At 35.6% G+C, this 20,283-nt stretch overlaps 1 protein-coding gene across 1 annotated transcript; it reads left to right on the top strand.

Moving 5' to 3' along the window:
* Nucleotides 1–20,186, top strand: LOC145639163 (putative wall-associated receptor kinase-like 16). The gene is made up of 3 exons (XM_081690332.1): nucleotides 1–855; nucleotides 3,210–3,254; nucleotides 18,623–20,186. Exons 1-3 carry the CDS (start codon nucleotides 99–101, stop codon nucleotides 19,864–19,866), a joined length of 2,046 nt encoding a protein of 681 aa, XP_081546458.1. The 5' UTR covers nucleotides 1–98; the 3' UTR covers nucleotides 19,867–20,186.
* The last annotated feature ends 97 nt before the right edge of the window (nucleotides 20,187–20,283 follow it).

Here is a 20,283-nt window from a genome sequence, read left to right on the forward strand (position 1 = left end):
GCGCCCATTTCATTGGCATTCCTACAAAAAATTAAAGAGACTATATTAAAACACCAAAAACTTAGATCGATGGATCTGTACTCGGATGAGTAACCAAAATGAAAATCCTAAACTCATTTCTTGTGTTAATAATCATATCATCTACTTTGTGGAGACCATCTGAACTACGTAAAGATAAAGGCGACTGTATACACCGGTGTGGAAATATTAATATACCTTATCCATTTGGTATTGTTCCTGATGCCGCGAAAAATTGTTTTTTGGACCTCAACTTTGTAGTCTCTTGTAATTCATCCTCTTCATCACCACCAAAACCATTTCTTAAGAAACTCAACCTTGAGATTCTTGTAATTAATTTGTATATCCCCAGCGGAGTAATGGGTATGGTAACTGTAAAAATTCCGTCATCAACTACCTGCCGTCGTGATGGCCTTACTAAGAGGAGCCACAATCTTGCTAACTCCTCCTTCAGATATTCAGTTTCCGATAATGTTTTAGCTTCAGTGGGATGCGACGGATACGCTTTAATGTTGAATGAGACGGGTGGAATCATTGCAGGATGCGCCTCTGTTTGTACCCTGCATCCACCTGCATTTGTTTTAAGAGAAAACAAATGCAATGGCTACCGCTGTTGTATGGCTCAATTGGCATCCGCAACAATTGATGATGAACCAGAGACAGAGATCAAGGAATACAGTACAAGTGTGAGCAGCACCAATGTCTCTGGAAATTGCAGGGCTGCCTTCTTGATTAGCAAGGACTATTTAGAAGCTAATGCACCGTTGTCAACTGGGATAACTGCCGTACCAGTTGTGCTTCAATGGGGATACTACAATGAACCAAACCTGAACTTAGGTAAAATTATCTCAATTTTGCTTATTTAATTTGGTCAATAATCTACCTCATCAGATCTAGAATTTATTTACACCACAAATTTCGTTGGGATTATGCTGATGATATTATTATCTTATTTTGCTTTGAATAGTTTCCTAAATTTGATCAATAAAAATGAAATTTTCAGTGATGGTCTTGTATTATTGAGACACTGAAAATGTTGTCCTTTTTATTATTAATGTGACAGTTATAACATCCCATCTCGTGATTTGAGTGCATTCACTGGTCCAATTATTTGAGGTATTGAGCACGGATCGGATGTCCAATCCGAAATGGATTTCAAATTGGATCCAGTATCCGACATTTAGAATATTTGATATCCGAATCCGATTTGAAGGGTTTTGGATATTTGATATCCAAATTTGGGATATCCCATTCGAAGGGTTTCGGATATTTGATATCCGACATTTTTCGGATTGGACATACCAAATAACTCCCAATTACTTCCTCCGTTCTATTAATATTGTAACAATGGACATTTTGCACTATTCATCAGTCTTGTTTGACTATATAATATGATTTATACGTTAAGAAAAATATAGGCATGTGGGATCTTGTTGGATTCGTCTCATAAAATACTTTAACAATATCAACTTTTTATAATTTTTACTCTTACACAATTATAAATATGTAGCATATAAAATGTGTTTTGGGATACGTAATTTCCTCCTTGTTGCAATGTTAATGGAACGGAGGAAGTATTTTTTATATTTGAATAGAATATATGTTATTTGATATCCAAAATCTGAAATCTTTTGAATATTTTTCAGATGTTAGATATTCGAAAATTGATATTCTATTAGACATCCTAAATATTTGAATCGGATATCCTAAATTATCAAATCAAATGAGATCATATATACGGATCATCGGATAGTTTTGTTGAACCCTAAGTTTGAGCCAATCATTCTCCACGACCAATTTTTGATACCAGAAGTCTACAGCAGCTTTTAGACCACATAGAAGAGCCTTAGCCTCGGCTATTCTACTAGGAACCCATCCATACTCCACTCGCCAAGCTGCAACTAAAACCGCCCCCGGCTGCAACCAACCTCACAACACCCATCTCGTCTCTGATCACAACACCATTTACCACCCCTGGCCTTTCATACACCCTTTCACTACAAGAAAACTCATTTTTAGCAACAAAGTTTTAGCAACGACAATTTCTTAGTTGCAAAAAGTATATTTTGCAATGACATTGCCATTGTTATAAATAATATTTTATTTCCCCCTTCGCATTCTTAGCGTAGGACTGTGAAAATGTCAAACTAATATTTTGTAATGACAACAAAGGTAGATCAGAGGTTCAAATCTCATCCATCCCTTCTTTTAAATTGGAGTATTAAGCTTCAGGTATGAAGATGGTCCATGTTGCATCCTCACTTCATGTCCCATGGGCTCTCATGTGAGTGGCGTGATAATTAAAGTATAGAACATATTTATGGGATTCAACCATTAATTTAAAAGTTTTTGGTTGAGTTGGTCCATTAACAATTTATTTTTAATTAATTTTAAAAAAGAATCTCACATGTTATGAGGCATGGCATCATTGACTCAAACAACTGGCTACCCCTAAAACCAACAAGTCATAACTCATTTTGAGAAGTACCCCCATAATTAAAAATCGACTTATTTGTTAATTAAAAGGGTTGCTTATTTTGAATTAATCACACAAAGGCTTATTTATTTTTGTTTTTTTAATGCATTTTTCTTCTAAGAATTTGTTATTTTCATTTTGAGCAATTGAATAGTGATATAATGTTGGATCGGTGGTAAAATATCATTTTCCATAAGGATTCCATGTTCCATACCTTGTAATAATTCCAATACTTAATTTTAAATTCATAAGTTGGCATTAAAAATGAGCAATTGCAACTTTGCAAGCGAAGAGAATGTCACATTACTTGAACATAATTTTTTTTATTCCGTAACATATAATTTTATCTAAGTATATCCTTAGTGTTGTTTCAAAAAAAAAAAAAAAAAAACAAAAAACAAAAAAAAAAGTATTTCCTTAGTGTTTTTATAATTCACTATTTTTGTTTTAGGAAAGCATCATTACTATAATTGGTATACTTTTATACACTTTAGTTTGTATTCACATATACTAAATTTCTATTTCATCCTTAGTAATTATTGCATTTGATATTTATACTTGTTACGTTACATTTACTCTCTTTCCTTTGTTTGTAGTCACATGGACATTTTTTTATTTCTTTCTTAAACCTTAATTTGTGTCCAACCCAAATAATGCAATTAAAAAAATGGAGGGAGTATATCGATATTAATCAATATTGATTTTTTTTTTTCAGGATGGCAGGTGCTAGACATACTTGTACAATTAGCTATTATTTTGGGTAAGATTATTTGTCAGGAATTTATTTGATGTCTTTCAATTACGCCTTTAATTTGCATTAGGGGTGGCAATGGATCGAAGGTGGGTCAAGTGATGCTTCATCCGCCTCCATCCACCAACGATTTATCTGTCACCCAATTCTTCCTTCACCTATACTTTACCTTCATCCACATCTGATCTGATCTACTCATCCTCCATGGATGAATTGGATGGATTGATTGATAAATTGAGTGAAATAAACTAATAAAAACAATTTTGCACTTGCATAATTAAAACAAAGATTTGGAAAAAAAAAAATAGTGGTTAATAAATCAAAACTATGATACGTTAATTTAATAATTGCTCCTTTTTACTAACATATAAGCACAATAAAAATGATAAAATACAAGTTTCTCAACCTGAGAAACATTGTTGTATGTTGAATTGTTTATGAAGGGGGTACACTGGTCATATTGAAGAAAAAGCTGGGGTTATTTTTATATTTGATGGCTAATGAAAACAAATAGAAGGTAGATGTCACTAAACGGGTGGGGTCGTTAAACCATCAGTCTCTCTTTCCTCAACAATTGAACAACAACAATGGAGGTTGAGGAAATCAAAGGAGTGAAAGCTCACAAACATACGACAATGCAAATACCTACCATATCATTTAAGGTTAAAAAAAATGTTGTAATTGACTACCTAATTTTTCAAAAATGTTGTAATTTACTACCTTACGCCGGATTATGAAGGAGTTTTACCAAAGTTCTCCGGTGTTGACTTGGTCACGTAACCATCACATAACACTTAATGACCCTTTTCTTTCACCAAGTGTCACGTGACCAAGTCAACGCCGAAGAATTTTGGTCGAACCCATTCATAATCCGGCGTAAAGGTAGTAAATTACAACATTTTAAAAAAATTAGGTAGTCAATTACAACATTTTTTTTAATAGGTAGTTTCTCGCAATTTCTGGATTATAATAGGTAGTTTTTCACAAAATTTCCTAAGGTTAACCATGCCCTTAAAATCTATATTTTTCTTAGGGTTTTTTATTTTGATTTATCGCCAAAGCCGCAAAAAATGGTAGTGTTCGGATTTGGGTTTGTTGTGGTGTTGGTGATGATATTTGTTTGATTGTTGGGTACTTGGAGGGGTAAATTCCCCATTGTTGATGAGAAAGATATAAGTGAGGATTCCTGAGGAAGATGGAAGGTTGAAGAAAACCCTAAGAGCAGCAATTTCCACTCAATCTCAACTCCAGCAGCCACCAATTCCAAAATACACCGCAACAACCTCGACCTTTGCACCACCGTAGCAGCCCCAATTAACCGCTCCCTCTTCACCCGCAAACTCCAGTAGCTAACCATCAATCGCAACCCGAAATCCCAAACCAACAAATTTTAAATTGTGATGAACAATGATGAACAATTTTAATTTTGTGATTTTTAATTATAAGTATAATTTTGAAAATTAATTAATGTTATAAAATAGAGTTTCATAATTTATAATTATGTATTTCAAATAAAATACATGTATTAAAAATCATACAGTACTTAATATAAATACAATTTTTAATACATTAAAGATAATTCAAAATGAAATTCAAAATACTAAATATGGGCCAATTAAATTTTGCCACGTCGCCATATTGTGGTGTCTTTTTTGAAGAATGACATTGTAGAATTTTTAATATATTAGGCAAGATATTAGACAAACAAGTCCCATACCAAAAGAGCACTCTTAAGAGTGGTTGCATTCAGTCCCGTTGTATCTCTCAAATACATAAAGTATCTGTTAGATTTAGGGAAAACTCCTCTATTTGGAGTGTGTACCATTGATCAATATATAGAGTTTACGATCCTAGTCCTAATAATATTAAGAAAGCTAGTACGATAAGGATACAAAATATACATAAAATCTATCCTAATCTGCGACAAATATTATCATAAATATAAGCAAGAGGAATAGCCCACACATAATGTGTGAAATCATCGAGGAGTACTAAATAGTATTTGTGACCAATAATACTTCGAATGGGGGATGTCCATAAATCGGCATGAATAATGTCAAAAGCAGAAAAAGTAGTATTATAAGAATCATAAAACGGAAGTCTAACATGTTTCCCTATCTGACAAGAATTGCAAAAAGTAGAGTCTTTTTTACAATTAATAAAATTATTGCTCCTAATAAGCAACCTTAAAGAGGAAGCCTCGGGATGTCCTAAGCAATCATGCCACGGGGTGGCTGTAATGAGAGAAGTGGCTAGGCAAGTGCTTGGAGAACTTGAGATGATAAGATAAAGCTCCGCGGTACTATTGCATCTCGTTATTACCCTCCCCATGCGTAGATCCTTCAAAGAAAAACCATTAGGGTCAAATTCTATAGACACTGAATTATCAGAAATGAATTTTCGTACAAAATTAGATTCTTAATAATTTGAGGTGAAAGTAGAACATTTTTAAGACTCATTGAATTATTAGGAAGGGTAGTATGACCATAACCAGTGATTGAAATGCAATGACCATTACCTACTAAAATATAATTATGAGTGCTTAAATTAAAAAGAGGTAGAAGAGTACCGGGATTATTGGTCATATGAGACGTAGGGCCGGAGTCCATATACCATCCGTTGTCCGGAGTGGATAAGTTCATGGAAGAGTATGCACTGTCAAACTCCATGGGAGTCATAGGAGACCCATAAGAAGTCGGCCCCATTGAGTATGCCTGTTGAGATGAGCCTTGATTGTAATTGGGTCGCTATTGGTGTTGACCCGTGGTTGGGAAAGGAGCAGGTGGGACTGCCTAACCTTGTGGCCAATATGGTTGTTGTGGATTGGGCCATGGAGGCTGAGGGGCCCAATTCTACCCATTAGAATTGGGCTGCTGGCCTGCTGCTGTGGCCAAGCTTGTTGTTGTTGCTGTTGAGTGTTCTGCTCCTGCCTCGAAGCATTGCCTCGAACAGGAGCACCATGGTTGCGACCTTTCCCTTGGCATTCTCTGCCGTCGTTGCCGCGCCCATGCCCAGTACCACCTCTGCTGGCGGGGGTTGTTGCTAAGTGGAGTCTGAAGAGGAGGGCGCGGACTGTTAAGCCACGAAAGACGCGGGAGACGAGCTTGAGTCCGAGCTGCGGCGTGTTTATTCAAGAAGAAGCCTAGATCATGCTGAGTTGAATGAGGGCAATGGATTAGTCTGAGCAATCATAGTAGAAAGTGTGTTAAAATCAGTCTTTGTGAGACCGGCAACGAAGCGTAACACCAATTTCTGATCGAAAACAGGTGGTCGACGTTTGCTAGTTGATCGGAGATGCTCTTTAGGCGTTGGCAGAAAGTGGTAACATTGGGAAAATTTTCAAGATGTAGAGCATTGAATTGATTTTCAAGGTACACCGCCCTTGTGCTCTTATTATCTTGAAAAATATTTTAGATGCAATCCCATATTTGTTGTGTAGTAGACTTCGAAGATAGGATAGTTGTGAGAAGATCAAGAGAAATATTACCATAGATCCATTGCTTAACAATGGCATCCAATCTTATCCAAAGGGTATCTGAAATCTCGGAAGGTCTCGGTGTTTTTGGGTCAATGTGATCAAGAACGTTGTAGGCACAAGCATGGTTATCAAACAATTCAACCCAAATTTGCATATTGGACATTCTCATAGTCTAGGGTGAGGGGAATCACGTTCTTGATATTGTTAACGGCGAGTGCCTGGTGAAACTCATTGGCCGGTGGAGGCAGAGGGGGAGGAGGGGTGTCGTCGTCCTTGGCCATTGAAGGTGGGCGGTGGTTTGGTAAAGATACTATTAGTTTAGATGAACTACTACAAGAGGGAGGGTGAATGGTAGTAGGTTCCAATCGCGGAACTTATGCGGAAATAAACAATAAAAACATAAAGAATCTTAAAGCACATAGCAAGTTTTACGAGGAAACCTTCCAGTGCCCAACTGGAAGTAAAACCTCGGCCCTATTGGGACTTATAAACAAATTCCACTATAATAGGCAACTCTCCTAGTACAACCTATTACACAGACCTTTGCTTCGCAAGTTCCTCCTAAGACACTTGCTAATTGATAAGAACCTATCCTATCATACCTAAGACAAACTCAGGCACCTTTTTCGACCCAAGACACACTCAGGTTCCTTTTTCGACCTAAGACACACTCAGGTTCCCACTGTGCACCCCAAGACACACTCGAGGTGACTGACTACCACTCGAATTTTAGAGAATTCCAACTCATACACTCAAACGTGAATTTAAGAGAATTCACAATCTCACCCCAAAACCAATTACAACACAAGGACACACTCTAACACATAAATGGAAAGCTACACATGAAACCCGAAATCAAAATGATAAAGATTAAACCTTTGGCAAACTTACTCTTAAGCACTAAGTGGTTTTCACGCTTAAAACTCTCACTTTGCTTCACTGAATTTCTTCTATATTTATAGAGGTCTTCCAGCTCACCAAGCAAGGTTTTCGTAAACAAGATAAGTTAAACTGAAAATCTAATCTTATCTCTTTAAAAACCGAAACCAAACAGATTTAATTCTGTTTTATTTAAAAACCAAATCTTATCAAATTCGTTTTAATTAAAAGATAAGTTTTTATGAAAAAGATAAAACCAAGTCAAATCAGATTTTATAAGATAAAATCAATTAAGTACTTTTTCATAAAACTAAAGTTATCTTTTACGAATTAATTAGTTTGCCAAGCTTTATCTGATTTTTAATAAGTTCTATGCATATCTATCATTTATATGTTTACATCAGCCTATGAAAACAAACTTATCTTTTACACAACTATAAGTTATGAAGTCCATCTTCTTCAGTTGATATCTTGATCTTTGCATTGATCCTTGGTTATTGAGGCTTGCCCCAACATTACACCAGAACCAGGTCGTTACAACCTGTTTTGAAGTTCCCGTTGAGAAACTTCGGGAAGTTCCATTACTGGAACTCTTCTTCTGTCTTTTACTTGTCCTCATGGATCTTCTAAAGTTCCTTTGTCCCAGTTCTTACTTCAGCCCTCTATGCTTACTGAACCTGCCAACATCACAACACTAGAAAATCCTTATTAAAAGAAAGTTTGCTCAATTCTTAACATCATCATCAAAACCTCATAAGGGTCAACAATTTCCCCCTTTTTGATGATGACAAACTGAGCAAACTTCTGAGGATGATAAGTAAAGAACAGAAGGTTAATTTTTCATTTTCCAATTTTTATTTTATTTTTTCAAACAACAAAATGAATAAGAATGAAAAACATAAGAAAAACAAATAGAAAGCAAGTAAAAATTCAGAGAAGAGAACAACCTTTGTTACTTACTCAACTGGACCTAGAACAATTTCAGCTTTCAAGTTTGCTCCTGCTTTTCCCCCTTTTGGCATTATCAAAAACGAGACTTTTCAAAGTTTTATTCATCTACTCACAGCCCCACAGGCAATTCATCGAATGTGGGAAGCTGGAAGCAGCGCTGGCTAGCTCTCTTAAGCTAGTGCTTTCACACAAATTTGCCTGTTTATTCTCAACAATGCATGCATATATAGACAAAGTTCCATAGTATTTAACAAAAGTCAACCATCCAGAGTACTTAAAATATTACAGACCAAGTTCCAAAATATTCAAAGATAAACAAAGTTCAAAAGCATCCAAATAAAACAGATCATTGTTCCAAAAACCAACATAAAATAGATTAGGCTAAGGGATGGCTGAGGTAGGCTGCAAAGTTGATCAGACATCAAGCGCTTTTAAAATTTGCTCAAGTTCTGCCTTGTTGTCCTCTTGAGCTTTCTCCATTCGTGCTTCAAGGCTTGAGATTGATTTCTGGAACTCCTTAACTTGCGAGGCATTGGTCCTCTCCATTGCCTTCATCTTTCCTGCCATGTCAAGGAGTTGTCCTTCAACCTGTATAAGTCTGTTAGACAGATCATTAAGTATCTCATCAGCTCCTTCCTCTCCCTTACTTAACTCCAAAGGATCATTTGCACTAGTTCTGGCCTGAGTTCCAACTGAGAGCCTTCTGCTCTTCCTAACAGGGCCTCTTAGCTGGGACTCCTCTTCCTTCCTTTTCTTTTTCTGTGCTTCATACTTCACACACTTCCCCCTCACAACAGCAAGGCTTAAACCTCTCAGAGTAGTTTCATTTATCACATTCTCTCCTTTCTCCCTCATATGCCCATAGAATTCCTTCAGTTTCACTCCCAAATCTTCAAACATAGAAGCAAGAATTGTAGCATATCCTATTTTTAATTCCTTCTCTTTGCAATGCTCTAAGTGTTGGAGCATGATTGTTGGGAAATTTATTTTAATTCTTTTGGACATTCAAAAGATTAATGCCATATCTAAGTAGCACAATTCGTTTTTCTTTTGTGTCCTTGGAACCAAGGACTTTTTAACCAAGTTGAATAACAGTTTGTGCAAAGGAGAGAGATCATTGTGATTCATCACACTTGAACCTTTCCTACCACCCAAATAGTTAATTATTTCAGTTTTAGTATGCCCTGACACCTTCACAGTTACAGCCCCTTTCATATAAGTATCAAACCCCTCACATGGAACTTGAAGCAGAGTTGCTAATCTAGCAGCATCAAATTCAACATCAACCTCATTCACTTTGCTATAACATACACCATCTTCAAACTCACAATCCTTAACAAATTCATCCATAGACAAAGGATATAAGTAGTTTTTTGCTTTCATAGTAAACAAATAATCCCAACCCTGAAACTTAAGTAGATCTAGAAATTCAAAATTCACCATTCTACACCATGCATCATCAATTCTATAGCCTACAACATACCTGTCAGCCTGGCTCTTCAAGGCTTTCTCATCTTCTTCCCCCTCAGAATCATCCTTTGTCTCTTCAGGTTCGTCCTCTACTTCACGAACTTGCTCGTCTTGTGATTTCTCCGTTTTTTCGGCTTTTCTTTTCTTCCACTCAGCAATTCGACTGAGGAAATTTGGGAGGCTTGTGGTAGAGGATGTAGCGGTTTCTTCAACGACTTTTGGCTTGGTATTTTTAGGTTCTGATGAGGTGTGAAGTAATTCAATGGGAGGTTCCAGGTTAATTGGTTGTGAGCTAGCAGATTTGGTGGGTGATTGAACTTCTTGGTTCTTAGGGTTTTCGTCGGCCATGGTTGATTGTGGTTTAACTGTAAGAAATTTGTGGTTGAGAGAATTTGAGAGGTTAAGCTTGATGTGACTGTGAGTTAGTGGAGTTGGTTAGGTGAGTATTTATAGGGGAGTAAATATGTGATACGGTGCTTTGAAGTTGAAGGGTTAGTTTTAGGAACAATGAATTTTATCTTGTTTTGAAAATTAATCTGGATGGAATTTTAATTCAAGACTTATCTTTTCACAATTTATTTAATAAAGAATTTTCCAGAAGATAATTTTTCTTGAAAACATAATTTTTTAAAATCAAAATTCATGGAACAAGTCATATACATGTCTACATTGCCTTAAATAGTATGTACAGTTTAAATAAGTGTTAATTTCACTAACCTCCAAGAGTTTACCAATGGTGACATTCCCGTTATGTTTATCACACCAAGTTTGTGATAGATGTTTTATTCTTCTAGTTGGTCCAATAATTGACAATACCATATCTAGGAACTTCAGTTGCAATCAATTCAGCTTGATCATCCCAAGTTCCAGTCTCATGTTCTCAAAGCGTTCTCTGCTCAAAGGCTTAGCTAGAATGTCAGCAATTTGATTATCAGTAGGACAAAATTCCAACTTAATATAGCCTTTTTCCACATTATCTTTTAAGAAGTGATGTCTAATGTGGATATGCTTAACCTTAGAATGTTGCACTGGATCTTTAGAAATACAGATAGCACTAGTATTGTCACAATAAATTGGAACACATTCAAATTTTAAACCAAAATCACATATTTGTTGTTTTATCCACAACATTTGTGAGCAACAAGCTGCAGCAGCTACATATTCAGCTTCTGTTGTGGACAAAGCAACTGTATTGTGTTTCTTAGAACCCCAAGAAACTAAGCATGGTCCAAGAAATTGAGTCATACCTGATGTGCTCTTTCTATTCACTAGATCACCTGCATAGTCAGCATCTGTATATCCAACTAAATCAATTGATTCATTTATTGGATAATAGAGACATAAGTCATCAGTTCCTTTGAGGTACCTAAGTATCCTCTTGACTGCCTTAAGATGAGATTCCTTTGGATTGGCTTGGAACCTCGCACATAAGCCTACACTGAATGATATGTCAGGTCTACTAACAGTTAGATATAGTAAGGAACCTATCATACCTCTATACATCTTCTGATCTATACAAGTTCCAGCTGAGTCTTCATCCAGTCTGACGTTAGTTCCCATAGGTGTTCTTATAGTTTTGGAACTTTCCATCTTATATTTCTTTATGAGTTCCTTCACATACTTTTGCTGGTGAATCATTATTCCTTTCTCAGTTTGCTTAATTTGCAATCCAAGAAAGAAGTTTAGATCACCCATCATACTCATTTCGAACTCACTACTCATAAGGTCAGCAAAATACTTCACCAAAAATTCGTTAGTTGCACCAAAAATAATATCATCTACATATATTTTTACAACTAAAATGTCAGTTCCTTTAGATTTCAAAAACAATGTTTTGTCAATTTTTCCTCTTTTAAAATCATTATCTAACAGGAACTTGGACAACCTCTCATATCATGCCCTTGGTGCTTGTTTTAGCCCATAGAGAGTTTTATCAAGTTTATAGACATGATTTGAGAATTCTGGATCTTCAAATCCAGGAGGTTGTTCCACATAGACGTCCTCTTTTAATAGCCCATTTAGAAATGCACATTTGACGTCCATCTGAAACAACTTAATTTCCATAAAAGCTGCAAAAGCAATAAGAATGCGTATAGCTTCTAACCTGGCAACTGGAGCAAATGTCTCATCAAAGTCTATGCCTTCTTGTTGATTGTACCCCTTAACAACCAGTCTAGCCTTGTTTCTTACTATGATTCCATGTTCATCAAGCTTGTTTCTGAACACCCACTTTAGACCTATGACTTTCTGATGTTCCGGTTTAGGAACTAGGTGCCAAACTTTGTTTCTTTTGAATTCTCCTAGTTCAGCTTGCATGGCTATGATCCAGTCTACATCTTGTAAGGCTTCATCACATTTCTTTGGTTCCAAAGTAGATAGGAACGAGAAAAATGCACAGAAGTTCCTTAGTTGGGACCGAGTCTGAGTTCCTTTGGTTATGTCACTCATAATCATGTCCATTGGGTGAGACTTTTGATGTTTCCAACGTTTAGGGGTAAAGTCTTTGATTGGATACAATCTCTCTGGTTCAGCATCATTTTCTTCTGTCTCTTTATTTAGTGGCTCTGGATTCTCAAATTCTGGGTTATCAGGCTCTGGATGTTCCTCTTATGGAACTTCTGTCTCAATTGCTGTTTGATTTTCAGCTAAAGGATTCTTGTCTTGCTGCTTCATGGATGCAGTTGATTCCTCATCAGGGTCATGTCTTCTTACCAACCCTATTTCGAAATCATCATCATCATCCTGTACATCAAACACATAGTCAGTTTCATCAAAAATTATATGTACAGATTCTTCAACACACATTGTTCTTTTGTTGTAAACTCTATAAGCTTTACTATTTGAGGCATATCCTAAGAATACAGCCTCATCACTCCTTTCATCAAATTTTCCCAAATTCCTCTTCCCATTATTGTGTACAAAGCACCTGCAACCAAAAGATCTAAAGTAAGAGATATTTGGCTTTCTTCCTTTTATTAGCTCATAAGGTGTTTTGTTGGTTATTGCTCGAATAGAGACTCTATTCAATATGTAATAAGCTGTGTTTACGGCTTCTACCCAGAAGTTCCTAGGTAGTCCACTGGAAATTAGCATTGTTCTTGCCATGTCTTCCAAGCTTCTGTTTTTCCGTTCAACAACTCCATTTTGTTGTGGAGTCCTGGGAGCTGAGAAGTTGTGGTATATTCCATGTTCATCACAGAACTCATCAAATTTTGAGTTTTCAAACTCAGTTCCATGGTCTGACCTCAGGTGGACTAGCTGTTGACCTGTTCTTCTCTGTTCTTTCTTCACAAAAGCAACAAACTGATCAAATGTATCATCCTTGCTTACAAGAAAGAAAACCCAGGTATATCTGGAAAAATCATCTACAATAACCATCACATACCTTTTGCCACTTCTGCTTTTTATCCTCATGGGACCACACAAATCCATATGGATAAGTTCCAATGGTTTTGTGGTGCTTACCATATTCTTAGATTTGAAAGATATTCGTGTCTGCTTACCTTTAACACATGCACTGCAGACTTTATCTTTTAGGAACTTGATGGATGGGAGTCCTTCCACAAGTTCTTTCGATCTAAGTTTATCAAGCAAAGAGAAACTAGCATGGACAAATCGTTTGTGCCATAATAAGGGATCATTTTCAATGACACTAAGGCAAGTTAAACTGCTACTTGGAACTTCATTGAGATCCACAATATATGTGTTCCCTTTTCTGGTTCCTTCAAGAATAATATTGTTAGTGTCATTGTTAATGATTCTACAGAGATTAGAAGTAAAGCTAACTGAGTTACCTTTATCACAAAATTGAGAAATACTTAACAAGTTATGTTTAAGACCCTCGAGTAAAAAAACATTTTCAATAGCATGGGAACTTGACCTTCCTACTTTACCTATAGCAATGATTTCACCTTTCTTATTATCACCAAAGGTCACAGTTCCTCCATAGTAGGCATCCAGTGAGAGAAATTTAGATTTGTCTCCAGTCATGTGCTTAGAACAACCACTGTCGAGGTACCAAGTGTTGTTCCCCCTCACTGGAACCTGCATGAAAACTAAGCGTTAGTTTCTGGAACCCAGGTTTCCTTAGGTTCCACTGTTTTGGAAGAAGAGTCAGATTTCTTCATCCAGACCTGTTCAACATGCTCAGTATTCTTAAGAGTATCTTTATTTCTTTTAGGACATGCTGCTCGAAGATGTCTTGAGCTACCGCAATAGAAACATAATTTTTGACTGGGTAATTCTACATACTTCTTATTTCTTCTAGACTTCTTCTTATATCCTAGCCCTTCTTTATTCTTGTTTGGAGCATTAGCTATCCAAGAAGGAATTCCATTATTAATCACTTCTTTGCCTTTCCTAGCTCTAGAAAGTTCATCCTCCAGGGTTTGATTTTTTTATTTTGATTTCTTCCAAATCTGATTTTAATTTCTCAAAATTTGGAAGTTGGTTTGCAATAGGAACTTCAGTGTCAGGAAAGTTAATTCCAAGTTTTAGCTGGGCCAGCTCAACATTTAACATTATATTGTCATGTTTTAGTTTTTCAACTTGTTCTTTTAGAAGGACATTTTTATCATATAAATCAAAGAATCTATTTTGAACATCAGCTTTCATATTATCAACCCATTCATTATGTTCTTTGTGGATTTTTAAAGCCTGATCAGTTTGGAACTTCGATCTATTTAGTTCTTTGCAATCCTCTTGAAGTTCCAGAATAATATCCATAAGATTTTCTTTATTTAAATGTTTGAGTTGTCGATAGTCATACCATACCTCAGATTCAAGTTCCTTCATACGAGCTTCATCATCAGTTTTAGCCATTAAACACAAGTTGGCTGTTTCTTCTACGGATTCCCCTTCTCCTTCATTTTCTGATTCAGAAATTCCCCATGCAGCCATCATGGCTTTTCTTACATCTTCCTTGGAGAATGACGATTTGTAATACTTGTTCTGTTCCTTGCCTTTGTAGTTGGCTTTCTCGTCATCCTTAGGATTTGGGCAATCTCTGAGAAGATGTTCTTTGGAACCGCATCTGTAGCATTTGAACTCTTTGGAACTTGTCTGTCCTCGTCTGTTCTTTTCTCCTCTTTTTCCTAGCATTCTCCTGAACCTCCGTACAAGCATGGCAGTCTCCATATCGTCATTTTCAGAGTCGCTTGATTCATAGGCCTTTAGGGCAAGGCTCTTGTTCTTGGAACTTTCAGAGTTTGCTCTAAGATGGAGTTCATGAGTGAGCAAGGAACCATTGAGCTGTTCAAGGTTGAACTTGGTGAAGTCCTTGGATTCCTGCAGGGCAGTGACCTTGGATCTCCACCTCTCATCTTGAGGAAGACTTCTAAGGACTATCCTTACCTGTTTTCATCAATGGGTATGGACCTGCCTAAAGATTCTAACTCATTGATAATGTTAGTAAATCTAGTGAACATATCCTGAATGGATTCTTTGTGTAGCATTTAAAATCTTTCATATTTTGACATTAATAAATCAATTTTGGAACGTTTAACTTCACTCGTTCCTTCATATGTCACTTGCAGTAAATCCCAAATCTGCTTTGCAGACTTACAACCCATGATTCTATTGTGCTCATGAGGTCCTAGTCCACAATGCAAGATTTTTACAGCTAGAGCATTTAACTCATATTTTTCGTAATCTTCTTTATCAAATTCAGCTATTGGTTTAGGGATTACCTCTTTGTTTGCATTGGTTTTTGTTACCTCGAAGTCACCACTTTCAATGACTCTCCATACTTGGTAATTTTCAGCTTTGATGAATATCTCCTAGTACAACCTATTACACAGACCTTTGCTTCGCAAGTTCCTCCTAAGACACTTGCTAATTGATAAGAACCTATCCTATCAGACCTAAGACAAACTCAGGCACCTTTTTCGACCCAAGACACACTCAGGTTCCTTTCTCGACCTAAGACACACTCAAGTTCCTTTTTCCCACTGTGCACCCCAAGACACACTCGAGGTGACTGACTACCACTCGAGTTTTAGAGTATTCAAACTCATACACTCAAACGTGAATTTAAGAGAATTCACAATCTCACCCCAAAACCAATTACAACACAAGGACACACTCTAACACATAAATGGAAAGCTACACATGAAACCCGAAATCAAAATGATAAAGCTTAAACCTTTGGCAAACTTACTCTTAAGCACTAAGTGGTTTTCACGCTTAAAACTCTCACTTTACTTCACTGAATTTCTTCTATATTTATAGAGGTCTTCCAGCTCACCAAGCAAGGTTTTCGTAAACAAGATAAGTTAAACTGAAAATCTAATCTTATCTCTTTAAAAACCGAAACCAAACAGATTTAATTTTGTTTTATTTAAAAACCAAATCTTATCAAATTCGTTTTAATTAAAAGATAAGTTTTTATGAAAAAGATAAAACCAAGTCAAATCAGATTTTATAAGATAAAATCAATTAAGTACTTTTTCATAAAACTAAAGTTATCTTTTACGAATTAATTAGTTTGCCAAGCTTTATCGGATTTCTAATAAGTTCCATGCATATCTATCATTTATATGTTTACATCATCCTACGAAAACAAACTTATCTTTTACACAACTATAAGTTATGAAGTCCATCTTCTTCAGTTGATATCTTGATCTTTGCATTGATCCTTGGTTATTGAGGCTTGCCCCAACATTACACCTGAACCAGGTCGTTACAACCCGTTTTGAAGTTCCTGTTGAGAAACTTTGGGAAGTTCCATTATTGGAACTCTTCTTCTGTCTTTTATTTGTCCTCATGGATCTTCTAAAGTTCCTTTGTCCCAATTCCTACTTCAGTCCTCTATGCTTACTGAACCTGTCAACATCACAACACTAGAAATTCCTTATTAAAAGGAAGTTTGCTCAATTCTTAACATCATCATCAAAACCTCATAAGGGTCAACAGATACGGAAGCGTGAAAACAGAAAAATAAAAAATAAAAAAACAAAATTTCTAGGATCGAAAACAAAGTTGTGATACCATGGTAGATTTCAAGAAAAATCCTCCATTTGGAATGTGTACCATTGATCAATATATAGAGTTTACAATCCTAGTCCTAATCATGTTAGGAAAGCTAGTACGATAAGGATACAAAATATACATCAAATCTATCCTAATCTGCGACAAATATTATCATAAATATAATATCTATCACGATCTATGTAGGAGCTCTATAGATTTCTCATGTCACACTTCAAAATTTGAAAAAAAAGGAAAACTTAAAACATACACAACAATAAGCTTGCCTTGACTACAAACATTAATAAGGCCTTGACTTCAAACAACAATAAGGTGGGTTTAATCTATGAGACCAACTTTAAACCCAACCCTTGTTAAAATGAAAAATTTAATACACATTGACATTGATGAAAACGGTTTTATTTTGCCCAAAGAGGAGGGCCCAAATAAGATGTCAACAATTAAATAGATTCAAAGTAAAGGCAATGCTTATGGGAATGATATGATTGGCTAGTCAATGTATATTAAGAGTTACACATTTATTTAGGTACTGAAGGAATATACATTTTTGTAACCAATTGAAGGAGTATAAATAATTATCTACATACATTAATGACAGTTGTTGTTAGCAAAAAATAAGACAAACCTATATTATAATTGTAGAGTCATTTAACGAGAGCCCTCCAAATTCTCAATCCTCAACTCTCATGCATTTGAGGGTTTTTTTTATTATTATTTTTTCAATTATTAAAGGAAAAAATAACTACCAATCCCACTACTTTATTTTTTTAAAAAAAAAATTTATCATTTTTTTTTAAAAAAAAACAAACCAATAACTACTCACTCACTATTTATATGGGACTACTACTAACATGTCACTTTATGTGTGTGTATGTTTTTTTTTTTTTTTTTTTTTTTTTTTGGTACGTAGTATAACATATAAAAAAAAATGTACTCTAAATCCCCGACCCTTCAATTATACTACTCTAAATCCCCAACCCTTCAATTATATGCATTTTTTTAGGGACTACATACCCTCCAAACATTTTCCATTTCTTTAATCATCAAAACCAAAAAGAAATTGTTCAGCACGTTTTTGTGCAACTGGCCTCAGCGAATATCTACTTGCAACAGAACAAAGTATGTAACTCTTACAGCAAGACGCTAACCCATATAACACTAACTGAGTAACACGAGTAACCCCTATAACAATGAATGGGTAACCTCTATAAATTTGAAAAAGTAAACCCCATAATAGCATTGTGTGGCCACCGACATAAAAGAGTAAGACCCTGTTTTTTGAGCATCTAAGCTTTGCTTAGAATATCATATTTCAGCATAGCACATCAGGTGTTAGCACATTATTAATACGATTATTATTAATACTCAGTACAACAAAGCTAATTAGGATTCAACAGAACCGACCACTCCAAAACCGACTATTACAGCTCAAGTCTAAATTACAACATCAAAATAAACATTCCACATTTTAAATATATTTTTTCTTATATATACCGTGCATTTTGCACGGGTACACTCTAGTATATATAAATTAAAAGTAAATATAAAAATTGTAGTTAACAGTACACAAATGCAATTCATGATCTAATGTTCAGTGTTACAATTAATACAGTTGGCACAGCTCTTGTAATTTTTGGAGGCTCTTGGGTGTGTTGGCGATGCAAAACTAGAAAAAAAAGAAAGGAGATCAAACTTAGACAAAAGTACATTGAGAAAAAACTTATAGTACAAGGGTCTTCCAATATAGATGAAAGTAAGAAAATTAAACTCTTCTCATTAACGGAATTAAAGAGATTCACAGACAACTTTAGCAATGATCGCGTGCTTGGACAAGGAGGTCAAGGTACTGTCTACAAAGGAATGTTAAAAGACGGTCAAGTTATTGCAGTTAAAAGATCAACAGCCCTCAATGAAAGCCAATGGAAGGAATTCATCAACGAGGTAATTCTATTATCTCAAATCAAACATAGACATGTAGTGAAGATTCTTGGGTGTTGTTTGGAAGATAACATACCTCTTTTAGTGTACGAGTTCATATCTAATGGGACTCTTTCAGAACACATCCAAAAGTCCATTGACGAGTTCATTTTCACATGGGAAATGCGCTTGAGAATTGCTTTCGAAACTGCTACTGCAATCACTTATTTGCATTCAGAGTTTTCAACACCAATTTACCACAGAGACATTAAATCTAGCAACGTTCTTTTGGATGATAATTTTGGAGCAAAATTATCGGATTTTGGGATTTCTAGAGCAGTTTCTGTGGAACATACTCATTTGACTACTCGTGTCCATGGAACGTTTGGTTATTTGGATCCCGAATATTTCTATAAGGGCCAATATTCTGAAAAGAGTGATGTTTACAGCTTTGGAGTAATTTTGGTCGAGCTTCTAACAGGACAAAAACCAATACGTGCACTAAGACCAATAGATGAAGATGAAGAAATCGAACATGAAAAAGAAACAAGCTTGGCTACGTATTTTGTCTCATCAATGAACGATAACACTCTATTTGAAATTGTTGATCCTTTGGTATTAAAAGGTAGTAAAAAAGAGGATGTTTTGGAATTTGCTAATCTGGCAACACAATGCTTAAATCCTACAGGACAAAAAAGGCCGACGATGAAAGAAGTTACAATGGTACTAGAAAGGCTAAGGCATCCAAATTCATCTTGTAAGCCACCTTTTGAACCTAATGATGAATCCGAACATTGGACAACAAGGAGTTCAAGTATGATCACATCACCGTCGGAAACAGGTAATGCTTTTCCAAGATCGGTGACTTACGATCATATTGATCTCACTACGAATTCGGATTCCGTTGAGGTTGAGATGCATTTACTTCATACTTGTTGATGAAGAACTGAAGAAGGCGGTCTTGTTGAGCAGAGTTTATGTGATTTGTCTGGTTTTTATGTATGGTGATCAAACTTTTTAATAATACTTTGATGTGTTGAATGATTGACCTGTTAAAATATGTATGTTTATGTAGTATTCTAGCCAGTGGCGGATCCAGGAATCCTGACTAGGGGTAGCACTGATATAACGGTGTTGTAACGTAACGTAATATAATCCGTCAAACAAAGTACGTTAAATTTTGGATATAATGCGTTGTGTAGCCGTATACTTATTAACAATCATATTCAAACATTTTTATTGACAAGGTTATTATTTTTTTTGAAGGCTTGTTAATTTTTTTTACAAATAATTTATATTCTAGATATCGATTATACTATGATAAATTTTCCACCTATATTTTTTTTAAGTCAAAGT

Source organism: Chenopodium album, chromosome 7 (assembly GCF_948465745.1).
Source record: "Chenopodium album chromosome 7, dcCheAlbu1.1, whole genome shotgun sequence".
NCBI lineage: Eukaryota > Viridiplantae > Streptophyta > Magnoliopsida > Caryophyllales > Amaranthaceae > Chenopodium > Chenopodium album.

Excerpts from the sequence above, each read along its gene's own strand:
- LOC145639163 (XM_081690332.1), top strand. The coding sequence starts at position 99 with ATGAAAATCCTAAACTCATTTCTTGTGTTAATAATCATATCATCTACT. Across the intron at positions 856-3,209 it reads TGAACCAAACCTGAACTTAG|GATGGCAGGTGCTAGACATA; the intron begins GTAAAATTATCT and ends TTTTTTTTTCAG. Across the intron at positions 3,255-18,622 it reads ACAATTAGCTATTATTTTGG|TTGGCACAGCTCTTGTAATT; the intron begins GTAAGATTATTT and ends CAATTAATACAG.